We start from the raw sequence: 16243 nt of genomic DNA, 5'->3' as shown, positions 1-16243 counted from the left end.
TTTTTTCTGTAAATCTAGATATTATCAAGATAAGCTCTGTATCATTATAGTTTATCTATAGTAATTTATTCTTTTCCTTTTTTTGTTGACTAACATATGGTATACTTTAATTCGTACATATATATTTTTATAGCATTCATAGTATATTTTATAGCACTGTGTCTTATGTCAAAGGTTAAAGATTTCTAGAAATTTTTTTTCTTACAGTAGTAATGTATGTTCATTATAAAAACTTTAGAAAATAAAGATAAATAAATATGTTTTAGGGCATTTATTTCTCCTTGTTTATGATTTTAGTACTAATTTATATTCCTGGGCTTTATGTTCCTGGGCCTGAGAGCCCTGATAGTAAACAGGCAGCATCAGGTCTTTTGACTTGAGGTGCCTGAAGAGGTAAGATGATGACGATGATGCCTGCAATTTCACTTGCTTTTTTCTCTTTATGTTTTTTTCCCCCTAAATCTTATTTTATCCCCTCTTCTCTTATGAGGCAAATTTGGGTTGCCTTAGGTCAATCCTACTATACTCTGTTCTTCCTGTCTCTTTTTCCCAGTCATTTTTATTTTGGAAATCAGAATACAATGAGCTTCATAAAAATCTTAGGGGAAAAAGTCACAAAATAGTCACCTAGTTTGGGTGTGAATGTGTCTCTTTGCTGTGCACATTGGGAAGAAGGCTGTTATTACATGCTGAGTGTTTGAGTCTGACACTGCCTAGCACTAGCTTGGCACTACTTCTAGCTTGGCCTTTACTGCGAGATAGGAACTGAGACACCACTATCTCAGACAGGAAACTGAGATACCACGTTTAAGCCACTTGCTTGGTGCTTTGATTCACAACTAGAACCTGGGTCTTCTGGTTTCTAATTAAATTACAGCATACTTCTGCTAAGTAAGTTGTGTGGATTTTCAAAGATTTGCACAATGCAGACATTTCATTAATAGCCATTTTATGGGGAAGGTGTGAACTAAATTCTGGAGAAAGAAATCTTGCCAAGTCTGATAAAATAATATCTTTTAAGGAAAAATGTCAAATGTCTCATAATGAGCCTACTCAGATTGGTTATTCTATGAATAAATACATAGAAATGTAAGAAAGAATATGAGAGAAAGAAATATGAAAATATTACTTTAAATGATTTGTATTTAATATATTGTCCTTGTTTTACCCCATATTCCTTATTTCTAATGTCTTACATGTTCTACAGTGTAGACTTTCCCTTTTCTTTCTCTCTACATATCTTGGTCTTAAGCTCCTTATATAATAAGTAACTTGCTTTTTTGTGTGTGTGGTGGTTAAAGACATTGTTTCTGGCAGCAAACTTGTCTGGTTTGAATCCTCTCTCCACCACTTGAAGTTGTGTGACCCTAAGAGTCTTCCCTGGTGGTCCAGTGGTTAAGACTTCACGCTCCCAATGCAGGGCACATGGGTTCCATCCCTGGTTGGGGAACTAAGATCCTGCATGCTACACGGTGCAGCCAAAAAAAAAAAAGTTGTGTGACCATAAGCAAGTTGCCTAATTTCTCTGTCCCTCCCTTTCCTCAGCTCCAAAAGGTGGACATTAATAGTTCTTACCTCATAGGATTCTTATGAGGATTAAATTAGTAATTCATTAAAGTTTAGAACAGTACCTGGCATAAGGTAAGAAAAATATGTGCTCACTGCTCTCATTACTCTTCCTCCACCACTTCCTCCTCATGTTATCACTACCCCCTACTACTAGTATTCCATTAATGTTCTCTATGTGTTATTCATTGCTACTTTTCTAATTAATCTATCATTATTAAAGTCTTCAAGTAAGTTATGTAGTATTTTATATTTTCAAAATACTTTTATGTATATTATCTCATCTTTTCCTCCTAACAACCAATTTAAGGTAGGCTAAATCATTTTAAGAAACTCAAGGAAGGTAAGTGACTTATTCCAGAACAGAACTAATTAGAACACAAAGCTAAACCCTATTTTTCTGACCCTGAAGCCCATGTGTTTTTATTAATTTAGATTTTAATTCATTTTATTAAGTAATATTTTATATGTAAAAATAATATGAAACGTACATACATTTTAACAATTGATAGAAAAATGAAGACCTGTGAACCTTGTACCTAACAAGGGACTAAATTGTCAGTTCTGTTACAGCTACCTTTGTGTTCCTCTCTATCCCATCACCTGCTTCACTCCATTCCTGAGGTAACCATTATCCTGAGTTCTCTATTTATCATTCCCTTCCCATTTTTAAATCAACTTTATTGAAGTACAATTTCCATACAATAAAATGTACCCATTTGAAGTGTATAATTTGATGAGATTTGACAACTGTATACACTCATGTAACTACTACCCCAGTCAAGATATGGAACACATTCATCACTCCAGAATCTTTCTCCCAGCCCTCTTACACTCAGTCCCTCCCACCTCCAGTCCCAGGCGACCCAGTGCTTTCTCTTATTATCAGTGGGTTTTCCCTGTTTTAGAATGTAATAGAAGTAGAATTGCTCAGCATCCTTTTTTTTTTGAGAGCCTCCCATATTGTTGTATGTATCATTAATTCATTTCCTTTCATTGCTGAGTAGTATTCCACTTTTTGACCGTACCACAATTTATTTATCCATACACCTGTTGATAGATATTTGGGTTGTTTCCAAGTTGGAGATATCATGAATAAAACGGTAGGAAGGTTTTTTTGTAGATACATGTTTTTATTTCTCTTGGGTAAAGAACTTAGGGTGGAGTCATTGGGTCATAGGGAAGGTACATGTTTAGCTTTCTAAAAAACTGTCAAATAGTTCTCCAACACTGTTGTCCTATTTTATACCCCACCAGCAATATATGAGAATTCCAGGTGTTCCACATCCTTGCTGACATTTAATGTTGTCAGTCTTTTTTTTCTTAAGTCATTTTAGTGGATATGAATGTCATTGTGGTTTTACCTTGCTTTTCCCTGATGACTGAGTATGTACATTTTTAGTTTTGAATTAGCCTCTGTAGACGTTGTACTAATTTATACTATTACCAACAGTTCAGACTTAATTTAGGCACATTTCTTTCCAGCTGCTAAAATAGATATTAACATTGAAAATTTCTTTTTCAAGCCTGATATCACTCAGATGTTCTTACCTGATGATAATTAATGAGATACTCAGAAAATATAAGAAATGTGTTAATTCATGAATGCTTTAGTCTCACATCATGTATAGGGGATTTTTCCCTAAAGAGAATTCATGGGGGAATGGGAAATAAGAGAGTAACGCAAAGGTATGTGCATTTGTAGAGCATGTGTTAGAACTTAGGTTTAAGTCTAACTTCTCATTTTAGAACTACCTCTTTAATTTGGTATTATTAAGTATCTGTCATACACTCAGCTTTTATTCCATTTTTATGTCATCAGAGTAGAATTTTTTTTTTAGTACATCTTAAGTCAATGCAATAGGGTTTAGTAAACTTACCTCACTAGATCTTTGGGTTCAGGAGAACCAATTAACAGAAATTCATGTTAATATTAACAGAAACATTAACAATAAGTTTTATACTATGATACATACTTGTAGAAAATTCAGAAAATATTTTTGGTTAAACATAGTGGATCAAATATTTACTTCCACTTTTTTTTTGGAACACTATTAAAATATCTGAAGGGGATCCTTAAAGGCAGAAAGCCAGAAGGACAGAACTGGCAGGGACCCAGCAGCAGATATGACATCCAGAAAATTTTGGAAGCTGGAAAGCAGATAGATGGGTGACACCTGGCTTAACATACCAGAGAAAGCCAGAAACTAAGTGTCTACAGGGAAAAGGTTGATTTCTGCTTGGGAAGGTTTGGGAATTGGAAGCACAGAGGGTACCTCTAAATTTAAGGGTTTAAAGTTGGGCTAAAAGACTGTACAGGAAGCATTTAGACCTTTATATTCCCCTTCTACCGAATCGGAGGCCTGTTGGAAGCTAGACACAATACAGCAGTGCCTTCAAAATTGCGAGAGAGAATGATTTCTAACCTAGAAAACTTTACCCAACCAAAGTTTTAGTCAGGGGTGAAGAAGTAAAGACTTTCAGTTGTGAATAACCTTAGAAAGTTTACCTTCCATGTACATTTTCTTAGGAAATGTTCTACTAAGAGAGGATAAACAAAGAGGAAGACCTGGGATTCAGAGAAAACAAGGTTTCCAAAATAGAGCCAAAATGAATTCCTAGGCTCACTGGGAAAGGAAATTCCAGGATGATAACTGTGTAGCAGCCCTGGAGAGGAGTTCCAGGTCAGGGACTCAAGAAGGATATGTTTTAAAACTGATGGATTACCTCTTGGTACATATGCCATAGTTGTACATCTGTCAGAGTTTGAAGACACATAGGTAAAGTTTTTTTTTTTTAATGAAGTAATGAGGCAGTTATCAACACCAAGGAAAACAAAGCATAAAGGAGAAAGGAAGACGTATCAGAGTACATAGTGTGGGTCGGTTGTGAATAATACTTACAAAGCCATAGTAACATAAGCATTTGAATATTGATTTGCCCTAGAATTGTGTTGAATTGTAATGGGAGCTAGAGGAGGAGAAAGAAAACATCATTGTTGGGGAAAGGAACCATGAGAGCTAACTCTCTTCCATAGTAGGAAGTCAGTAGGTGTTCTCTAAAACTGAAAAGTCAATAAATAACAATGTAAGTCTTATCTAGAAATGGAGAGTAAATATGAGAGGAAACAGCTAAAGGAACTGAAAATTGGCTGCCCCTAGAGAGCAGGAATCAGACAGATGGGAGGGTAAGGCAGCAGACTGTTTTTCATTACCTGTAAGGACAGGTTTTAAGTTTTTCCCCAAAAGCATGATTTGATACAACAAATTATAAAATAGCATATATTATGTGTGATTTGGAGACTGAATATGTATTAAAAATATCACTTAGATTTTATATGGCGTCAAACTATAGCTACTCTCCTGATCTAGTCTGAAACTCTTGCCCTTTGCATCTTAAATTACTACTTTTTTTCATATTTTATATTGTTTCTAATAGTGGAATGAAGCAACTGTTTTCAGGCCAGTATTTATAAGTAATACATTGTACCTATGCGTAGTCTTTATTACACACCACTTAAGTGGTATCTTGCTTCATTAGAAACGGTACTTAAAGTGACTGTATTTTGTCTAAGTAACTATAGTCAGCCACGTCACTTTCTACTCATGTAATGGCGTCTCAGGCTGATTCTCTAACTTTTCAGTCACTTATAGCTATTAAATAGTCTCATTTTGATTCTTTATGACTTAGTCCTTTTCAATTCCAAACTTTACCATAACACTTAAATCTCGTTTTATTCAAAGCTCTTCTCTGTCCACCAGCTCTGCAGGGGCTGGGAGCATGGTCTGCTCTCTGGTGAAGCTAGCTAGATTAGTGCATAGGACAGAATCCAGGCTATGGGGACGTGTGGTGGCTCCGGCAGGACCAACTGAGGAGGCGCTTACTTCCAAATTGCTCTCCTAGACATCTGTGGTCCTTTAGGTAACTGGCCCTCAGCTAGAGACAGCACACCCCGTTCCTCTGATGTGGGGCCCTCTCCGCCCTGTGTGTATGCTATTTACTCTCTGAATTCCATGGATGTGTTTTGAGGGCCGCCTTCTGAACCTTTGGGTACTGGGAACTTGTGGAGGAGAGCTTGGCCCCCTTTCCATCTGGCAGGGGCCCTCCTTGCTCTGACGTCCCGCATCTTAACAGAGAGGCAGACCAGGAAGCTCAATGGTGAAGCAGACAACCTAATGGGAATTAAAATGTCCATGTGTTTTTTTTTTTGCAGTCTTCCAAACTTTGAATGATTCCTTGGGGTGAGACAAGACAAAGAATGCTGTACTCTCCCCAAAAGAGACCTATTTTTCCTTGTCCTCTCCTCATCTGATGTTCAAGTTAAGGCATTGGGGGAGGTAATACGAACTCTAATAAGCTCAGCAGTGCAGAGTTGAGGTGGCCAGACTCCATCCCTGATTCTCTGAAACCAGAAGATGGCATTTAAGTTCTGTCTTTTCTTTGGTATGGTACGTGCTGCCATTGCCAATTGGTAATTATTAAAGTACCAATAAATGAAAAACCAGGTAGAATATAATCATCACTATATTTCACCCTTGATTTTAACCTTTGGCCCATGATTTGTATAAATTAAACAATATATGACAAAAGAAAAAGTTAAAACTCCTGTGGTAGTTAGGAATGCTTAATCGACCAAAAACTCAATCATGAGCAAGCTTCTCTCTTATCTACTAGTTTATGCATTCAGTATATATTTTGTGAAAGTTTTTAATGCTTTAGTTTTAAAGTGGAAGAAAAGTATTTTAAATTGTTTTATTTAAAATAGAAATTGAAAGAAATATTAAAATTCCAAACCCATTTCTGCCTGGTACCAAGACTTATGCTTTATACCACTACCTTTGACTGCCTCCCTTTAAGAAGTTAAAGTAATTTTCCAACACATTAATTAAGGATGTTATTATTAAGGATATTATGCTTAAATAAATTTGAACAGACTTAACGTTCCTTAGTTTAGTCTTAATAGATCAGAACCAGTATTGTTTTTCTTACACTTTAAATTATGTATTACATGGTTCATCATGTAAAAATATTTGTTTAATATACCATGTCTTAAATACACTGAAAATAATTTTTCTACACTTTAAAATATTCGTTTAAATATACACAGCCAATAAAGCTCAGAAGAATATCTTCTAAACCTTTGAAAAAAATGACTTTTTCAATTATAATGAAGACTAAATTATATATTCATATTTTAACATGTTTTTGAATAATCTGTTAATTTTCATATCTAAAGGATTACTTACTAAATGTTTAGGATGTTTCCTCTACCTAAAGACACTATTATCCATCAGGTAGAATTTCCATTTCAGAGGTTTAGAATATCGTTGTGTCCCACATTTTATTCATGTCCTTTCTCTTCCCTCCTGTACAAAGTTGTTTTGAATCTTAAAACAGCTTGCTTTCCTTCATTTTCAGAGAGTGAAACTTGTCTTGGCATGGAATCAGGAAAAGAAAGCCAACATAAAAGAGAGACCTGCGAGAGCAGTCCCTGCTGTAATCAGATGGACAGGCAGGCAGATCCCCTGAGCCTTCCGGTAACTGCAGGGAAGGGCCACACGGAGGAGCCGCTCTGCAGCGCTGAAGCCACACTGGAGCTCCACGCCCTGCCCTTGGAGTCGGCAGGGAGCAGGTCTGGGCTACTCTCTTCAGGGCATGCTTGTGAGGATGACAGCCGCTTGCAGCTGACTCAGTCAGAGGCCAGCCAAGATGTGGCTGAAATAGAGGGCATTGCTAAAGACCCTAAGGTTTCCAGCGAGTCAGTGATAGAGCCATTGATTTTACCAGGCTCTGACCATATACCTCCTGCGTTGATTTCTGAGGGTAAATACTCACAGACGCAAAGAAAGGAACTCCAGTTGCTACTTGAGGATGCTTCTGAGGCGTTGCCCACAGACCAACTTGAGAACAATGAATTAAATGAGCTGCAGCAACCTGATCTTACAGACAGTGATGGAAAATCACCACAGGGGCAGACTGACTCAGAGGGCTCTGAGAGTGTACTTTGTGAAAATAATCAAGTATCTGATTTAAGTACAGTGCTTCCAGAAGTGTATATGGCCCCAGAGGAACAGGGAGATAAACACGAACAAGTCAGTAAGGAAACAGAAGACTATTTGAACAGTCTTTTAGAAGAATGCTTAAAAGATACTGAAGATTCCCTTTCATATGAAGATAACCAAGAGGAAGACGCTGATCTCCTTCAAGATCTTTCTCCTGAAGAAGAATCCTATAGTCTACAGGAGAACCTGCCTTCTGATGAAAGCTGTCTTTCTCTCGATGATCTTGCAAAAAGGATAGAGATTGCAGAGGTAAATTTGAGATTTAATATAAATATGATTTAATATAAAATACGATTAAAATGATGAAATTTGAAAGCACATATATGCTAAATATTGCCTTGTTTTTGTAAATTTTCCCTGGCCTCAAACATGAGGGGGAAATTTAGTTAACATAAATTTTTAATCATTATGTATAATCATGATGTTTATACCTCAAAAATTATATCGTATGCCTCTAGTATAGTAAGCATTATGTACCGCATTTTTCATATTCTTATGATTTTTATTTGGCAGTCCTGGGAATTATTAACAAAATAAGATTAGTTACATTCTTGTAAGGAAATCTTATTTTTCTTCTCATACATCTAGAAGATAAAATATATACTCACTGTTTCTTCTTATTATTAATGTATTTTAAAATTCTTTAAAACAGTATAATAGAATGAAGGAAACATTTTAAAATACAGTAAGAGTAGGAGATACTGAATGGATTTATAAGCTCTAGGTTTGAACAAACTTAATACTTACTGCTTGACTAAGTCAAATATTACAAATAATTCAAAGTTTTAAAGTTTCTCTAAACAGTAATTAAGCTAGTCAAAATCCAAAAAAGGGGGCAGGAGAGAATATCAAGATGACCATCCTCCTTTGTTTGATAATACAATTTTTTAAAGTTCAGGGGGGAAAAATAAAGCCATACCAAAACTATAGCGCCTCAGGAAGGCAGCCTGACATAGTGGAAGGAGCAGAGTCTGGAGAGCCTTAGTTCAAATACTGACTCCACCAGTTATCAGCCTTATGGAGTTACTATCTAACTCTCTAATTCTGTTTACTTCTCTGAGAATTAGGTTGCTAATTACTTTTCTTCTTCATCATCTTATATTTTTTTCCAAATAAGCTTTTAATTTAATTTATGTCCATTGTTTTCTAATTCTGCATTATCACTGGAAAAAAAAACCCATCAAGTAGAAAATGGAAATGTAACAAAGACAAAATAGACAACAGAATACATATGAAAATGGAACCCTGTGGAAGCTTTCTAAGATGATTACTGTTATGACTAGCTTCCTTTATTGCTATTTATAGTCAATTCTCCATCAACTATGAGTTTTATTCTGAATTTTTTTCTTGACAAAATTAGATAAAATAGTCATTCTTTTGTTTATTTTAACTAGATCTTTTTATTGCCATTTATAGTCAATCCTCCATAAACTGACTTTTCTTCTTAATTTTTTCTTAAAATTATTTAGTAGTGCTTAATGAGTACAGAGTTTCTGTTTGGGGTGATGAAACTTTTAGAAGTAGTTTTGGTTGTGGTTATACAACATTATGAATGTAATTAATGCCACTGAATAGTACACCTAAAAATGGTTTAAATGAGAGTTTTCTGTTTTATATATATATACATATTTTTAAACCATAATTTTTAAGAATAGTAAAAAAAAAAATTTTTAATACAGCTAATAGTATAACACTGGACCTTCTCTTTTTTATTTTCATCAGACCTCTGGTACAGGGAATTATCAAGGCAGAAGTCACAACCATATTCAAATCTAGCTGTAATACCAAAAAGTTACCATTATCTGACTGCTTATTTTCAAGTTGAATCAAGCTGACCTTATGTATGGTCTAATTTTACTTTTTTAAGTATAAACTGTGAAGAAGAACCAGAGTACTCCTGTTGAGTCTCCCTGCCTTAAAGGACATTTGTGGTGTAGAATTACTGTTAAATTAACATTGTACTACAACTAAATGGAATAGTCCTTCCTCAAACTCGTAATGTCGGTTTTTCCTGTAGATAACACCTAGCTAGAGGTGGAAATTATATGTATGAACATTTTAAAGTTGTCTTTCCTGTGAAGTTACTTTTTATACATGATGGTCCCCTTTCCTAAAAATCTATTGGTCTGTTAAGTTATACTGTTTTAAAAACCCCCAAAGCTACATATGACTAACAAAACTAGTTTACTTTCCTATGATAATGCTAAACAGATTGTTTCTGAATACTTCCTTCTCCGTTCTGAAAAATATACCTTTAATAGAATCTGCCTGTGTCAGGAAAAGTTTTTAAAATTTCAAAACTGGAAATCACTATGCTTACTACTTCCTTAGTACCCTAAGAATGAAGTTTTGAGCTAAGTAAAATGTCCAGGTAACAGTGGGTTTGCTTATAAGTACAAACTTCTTTTTAATCCAAACACTGTTTATTTCGTGCTTTCAATGTAATTGTATTAGGGGTATCTTCATGTGTCAGGTGCTGAGGATAAGTGAGGAGTCAGATGAAGTTCTTGGCATTTGGGGACTCTCTGCTGCCACATTTGTGCATACTTTTGTGAATATAGGATACAGAACATAATTTCTTAATAACTAAATAATGTTCACGAATAATATTTTTCCTGCCCTCAGGAACCACTGAGGCTTGTGAGCCTGCTTTTCTCCACATCACTGTGCTATCCTGTGAGTCCTTCTCTCCCAAATCTATCATTTCTTCCTGTGAGTGACTCTGCCCCTTACAGATTTCCTTACTGCTTTTCACTCTTTCTACCACTGTGTTTATGGTAGAATATAATAGTGTGTTCTCTCATTGCCAGTTTTCCCCTTTTTTCTTGTATCTCTGCTTTCATTTTCTTGTCATTTCTGCATTGCTCAGCTCTGGCTTCAGTGGAACTTGGCCTTGATAACCATTACCAGCACGGTGGAAGTGTCTGTTGTGTTTTTTCTTAAACAATTAGCTTCATCACATAAAGTGAAGTTTTTGTATAAAATCTCATAGAGAACTGAAAATATGTACACTAATTTAATTCATTAATGTAGAGACATGTGGGGGACGTCCCTGGCAGTCCAGTGGTTAAAACTCTGGGCTTCCACTTCAGGGGGCACGGATTTGACCCCTAGTCGGGGAACTAAGATCCCACATGCTGCATGGCACGGCCAAAAAAAAAAAGACGTATAAATGAAACTTTTCTAGGTTTTGGAAGCTTTTCCAAAACCAGAGTAATTTTGCTAAGTAAAACGATAGCTTAATATCTGAAGCATTGGTGTTCTTTCTTATGTAAAAAAGGTGACATACTGTCATCAAAAGTATAATCTCTACTGTTTTACAAAAGCATCAAAAACATTTATGCTCATTTCATAGATTTTTGTTTTTTTAATATTTTATTTATTTATTTGTTTATGGCTGGGTTGGGTCTTTGTTGCTGTGCACAGGCTTCTCTAGTTGCAGTGCGTGGGCTTCTCACTGCGGTGGCTTCTATTGTTGCGGAGCACGGGCTCTAGGAGCATGGGCTTCAGTAGTTGCAGCACACAGGCTCAGTAGTTGTGGCGCACGGGCTTAGTTGCTCCGCGGCATGTGGGATCTTCCCAGACCAGGGCTCGAACCCGTGTCCCCTGCATTGGCAGGCGGATTCTTAACCACTGTGCCACCAGGGAAGTCCCCATTTCATAGATTTTTTAAGAAAAAAAGTTTATCACATGTAGAGTGTCAGCAAGTTAGAGAGATTCACTTATTTATCCCCTCATTAAGTAATTTTTATATGAGTAACTTCTGTGCGAGTGCCATGATATTACAGTTGCAGTGATTAAAAATTCAGAGAAGGATGCTGTATGTATGAAGCCTCAGTCTAACAGTTGTCTGGTGGCAAGTGTTACCTGTTTGCTGAATTTGAGTATCCCAGTTTTTAGAAAAAGATGAAATTTTATCCCAAAACCCATAATATACTGACATTATTTTTTTTTTAATTTTATTTTTTGCGGCACAGGGGCCTCTACTGTTGTGGCCTCTCCTGTTTTGGAGCACAGGCTCCGGACGTGCAGGCTCAGCGGCCATGGCTCATGGGCCCAGCCGCTCCACGGCACGTGGGATCCTCCTGGACCGGGGCACGAACCCGTGTCCCCTGCATCGGCAGGCGGACTCTCAACCAATGCGCCACCAGGGAACCCCCTGACATTATTTTAATGTCAGAATCCAAACCCCTTTGACCCAGGAAGCTAGTAATGCTAATAAATCATTGACTTGCTGTGTTCTGGAACCTGGGAGGGTTACACTGTCTTCTCTTTAAACTCTTTAGCTGTTCCTAGCATCAAAACCTTAGAGAGGAAATATGTTATACAAGTTCAAGTTGGCATTAGGATCCAACCTCATATTGGTAATAAAAGTCCACTCAGCGTACAGTAGGCTGTTTGTTACATGTGTGGGGATGAAGGAGTTGTTTTGTTTTCTAAATAAGTAACAGGTCAAGTATCGGGTAAATTTTACAAAAAGTAATCTATTCACATTGAAAATAGTCATAGTATGTAATTCCGAGGTCCCTTTGTGAGCAGATTTTAGCAACATGATGTGCCATATGGAAATAAACCATTCATTTTTCTTCATTTAACATATGTGTGTGTGATCTGTTTGCAGAGATGTCATATGTTCAGAAAACTATTTTAAATGCTTCAGATTCAAGTGATTTTTGTTTTTAGAAATAATATCCTAATGTGATAGCTGGAGAAGAAGCCACTTTACTACTGCTTGGGTCTTTAAAAAACTTTCAATCTGAAAGAGGGCAAAATATGTTCCCTACCCCCTCTGTCTTTATTGGCAACATTTACTTAGATATCTTCAGGTCTACCTGTCTCACAAGAAACACGGTGGGGGAGGACATAACCTAGAACTTTCTGACGGAGAGAAAGATGAGAGCCCAAAATTGGTTTTGAGTTTGTCTTCAGAGAAGCTGTCTAATCTAAGTGACTTCTGTGCAATATTCATCTCTGTCTCTTGGCCAAGATCAGGAAATTTAAGTTACATTAAGACTAGCCACTGTGGGATTCTCTTACCAAGTTAAGATGGGAGGCTGGGACTAAGCAGTAGGATTTTATGAAATCATATAGTTAGCTGGTCTTTGGATCTTAGACAAAGGAGGGTCTTAGAAACAGCAATCATGGTGTTCTTGAATGGCTCTTTTAAGGGGAGCAGGGGAAGTCCAGCTTCCTCACAAAAGAGGAAATATAGTCTTCCAATAACATAAGAAGGTTCATGGGTTCATGGAAAATGTTTGACCCAGGACTTATGTAAGTGTCTAAATGAACCCCAAAGGATTATCCAGGGATTACCTATCTTTTCTTTGTGCCAGATGGTCTCGTCTTTGCCTTTCTTTTTCATCCTGCCCTCTAAATTTTCTAATTAATGAATGCTTCTCTTATTTGTCATGTCTCTTGCACCCAGCTCCTTTTCTTTTCCATTTAAATCATTCTTTCAATTTATATCTTTACTGCCTCTTCCTGGGCTTTTGCAATAGCTACTTAATAATTTTCCCCATTCCTCATTTTCCTCTCCAAATGGTCTTACATTAGTACTGTATAAACTTAGGGTCTCAAACTGATACCCAAAGGGGCCAGTCAGACAATAGTAGTAGTAGATGAAATGATTTAGTTGTAGGTGATAGGGAGAATAGAATGTTCCCATGCCTTGTCTAGAAGGCTGAATAGCTTTTTGAAATACTGTAGATGAAACCAAACACACCTGAGGGTCTGGGTCTAACACATAGACTGTTAATTTAAACCTCTGCTATAAAATAATTTTTGCTTGTCAGTCTCTTCCCACGACTCCATTTGGCTCCAGGATGAAGGCTGTACTAAGTGGCTTGTTATTCAGGACAGTTGGTAATCTGGCCCACTTTACCTTTCCAACACCATCTCCTGCCGTTCCTTTGTTCTTAACCTATGCTGTGGTCAGCCTGGCCTCCCTGCCTTCCGGATACACCTCACATATTGTCACCTCTGATCTTTACTTTCTGTCACAGGTGATGAACTCTTTTCCACATATTATTTCTTCTCAACCCTCAAGATCTAGTTCGTGACTTTTTAGCACATAGAGTGCAAGGCACAGTGCCTGCCATGGTCCGTACTCAATAAATGCTAGCTGCTGCCAGTATTTCTTGATCACTGAAGTCCATAATGAGGGGGGGGGGCTTGAACACCATTCCTCCTAAAGTCCTGTCTACCTGTAATATTCCCTTGTTATTATAGGACACACACATGCGTGGGCGCATTGCATTGGACACTAAATTGCAGACTCCTTAAGCGCAGGGATCTTGTTGAATACCTTCTTGTATTCTCTACAGAGCCAACACAGCCACCTATACACAGTAGGCTTCTGCCTCGCCTCCCCCTTTTTTCTTTTTCTTTTTTTTTTTTTTTTTTGACCTAGTTCACTTAGAAAAATAAATTACCTTTAAGGACAGATTTGATTATTTTAAGGGAAATAGCTATGTTATTCAAATAAGTATAGGCTAGGTGCTGTCTTTATATAAATTGCTCATCTATATATTCATTTGCTCTTTGGCACATTTCTTGAGCACCTACTGTATTGCAGAAACTAAGGAGGCACCCGTGAACACAGATCAAGTACCTGCTCTCGTCACACTTACTCTTCAGAGGGAGAGACACGTAATAAATGAGTTCACATAAAAACAAACAGTACAGTTTCATATATTGGTAGTGGCTCTGAAGAAATCTCAGCAGGGTGGAGGGGTGTAGAGAGACTGAAGTGGTGGGTAGGATGGAGGAACAGGCTCTATTAACCAGGGTGTAGGGGAAGGCAATGGGAGGGCCAGCAGGAGGGCCAGCACATCTGGAGCACAGTGAACAGGAGAAGGACAGTAGGAAGTCCAGGTGGAGAAGGCAAGCTGGAGAAGGCAAGCTGGAGCTGGTTCCTGTAGGGCCTCATAGACCAGGGTAAGGAAATGGAATTCAATTTAAATGGTGCTAGAAGTTTGAAATGGATTTTGAACAGAAGATGTGACTTGATTTGTTTCCTGCCTGCTCTATGGAGACTAGCAAACTGCAGGTAGGGGCCAAAGAAAGGCAACCAATCCAGTTATTGCAATTATTCAGATGACATATAATGAAGGACTCAGTAGTGATGGATGTGGTGAAGATATATTTTTGAAGGAAGAACTAAAAAGATTTGCTAATGAATTAGATATGAGGTAGGGTGGTAAGGAGCAGTTCTGAGAGGAAGAGAATCAGGAGTTCTGTTTTAGAATCTACCTATCTAAATGATTTACTGGGGCTTAAAAAGTGGGATGCTATCTTGATATTCTTACCATTTCTTTTCCTATTTTATACTTATTAAATTGTCCCTTTAAGCAAATAAAAGCTAGTTACAAAAACATGAGATAGTACCTAATCTAGAGACTTAGGTACATTATAAAACTCATATTTTTACTTTAAAAAACTTTTTTCCTTTTTATTTATCTTTAACACCTTTATTAGAGTATAATTGCTTTACAATGGTGTGTTAGTTTCTGCTTTATAACAAAGTGAATCAGCTATACATATACATATATCCCCATATCCCCTCCCTCCCACCTTCCCTATCCCACCCCTCTAGGTGGTCACAAAGCACCGAGCTGATCTCCCAGCAGCTATGCGGCTGCTTCCCACTAGCTATCTATTTTACGTTTGGTAGTGTATATATGTCAGTGCCACTCTCTCACTTTGTCGCAGCTTACCCTTCCCCCTCCTCATGTCCTCAAGTCCATTCTCTGCGTCTGCGTCCTTATTCCTGTCCTGCCCCTAGTTTCTTCAGAACCATTTTTTTTCTTTAGATTCCATATATATATGTTAACATACGGTATTTGTTTTTCTCTTTCTGACGTACTTCACTCTGTATGACAGTCTCTAGGTCCATCCACCTCACTACAAATAACTCAATTTCATTCCTTCTTATGGCTGAGTAATATTCCATTGTATGTATGTGCCACATCTTCTTTAGCCATTCATTTGTCAATAGACACTTAGGTTGCTTCCATGTCTTGGCTATTGTAAATAGAGCTGCAGTGAACATTGTGGTACATGACTCTTTTTCAATTATGGTTTTCTCAAGGTATATGCCCAGTAGTGGGATTGCTGGGTCATACGGTAGTTCTATTTTTAGTTTTTTAAGAAACCTCCATACTGTTCTCCACAGTGGCTGTATCAATTTACATTCCCACAAACAGTGCAAGAGGGTTCCCCTTTCTCCACACTCTCTCCAGCATTTATTGTTTGTAGATTTTTTGAAGATGGCCATTCTGACTGGTGTGAGGTGATACCTCATTGTAGTTTTGATTTGCATTTCTCTAATGATTAGTGATCTTGAGCATTCTTTCATGTGTTTGTTGGCAATCTGTATATATTCTTTGGAGAAATGTCTGTTTAGGTCTTCTGCCCATTTTTGGATTGGGTTGGTTTTTTTTTTTTTTGATATTGAGCTGAGCTGCATGAGCTGCTTGTAAATTTTGGAGATTAATCCTTTGTCCGTTGCTTCATTTGCAAATATTTTCTCCCATTCTGAGGGTTGTCTTTTCATCTTGTTTATGGTTTCCTTTGCTGTGCAAAAACTTTTAAGTTGTATTATGTCCCATTTGTTT

General features: G+C 37.2%; 1 protein-coding gene across 3 annotated transcripts in view; it reads left to right on the top strand.

The window, feature by feature from the left end:
* The window catches only part of CNST (consortin, connexin sorting protein), a 115740-nt gene that overhangs the window by 81909 nt on the left and 17588 nt on the right, over nt 1–16243 (top strand). For 2 of the 3 annotated variants that reach the window (XM_060128347.1, XM_060128357.1), the window contains exon 9: nt 6985–7877. In XM_060128347.1, the coding sequence (XP_059984330.1) occupies nt 6985–7877 (893 nt within the window). Of the gene's footprint in view, nt 1–6984; nt 7878–11605; nt 12190–16243 lie in introns of those variants that run through there. The other variant, XM_060128365.1, reaches the window with a different exon arrangement.

This window comes from Lagenorhynchus albirostris, chromosome 2 (assembly GCF_949774975.1).
Source record: "Lagenorhynchus albirostris chromosome 2, mLagAlb1.1, whole genome shotgun sequence".
In the NCBI taxonomy this organism is placed as follows: domain Eukaryota; kingdom Metazoa; phylum Chordata; class Mammalia; order Artiodactyla; family Delphinidae; genus Lagenorhynchus; species Lagenorhynchus albirostris.
Note: the sequence above shows the minus strand (reverse complement) of the source record. Positions and strands in the feature narration are given on the sequence as shown.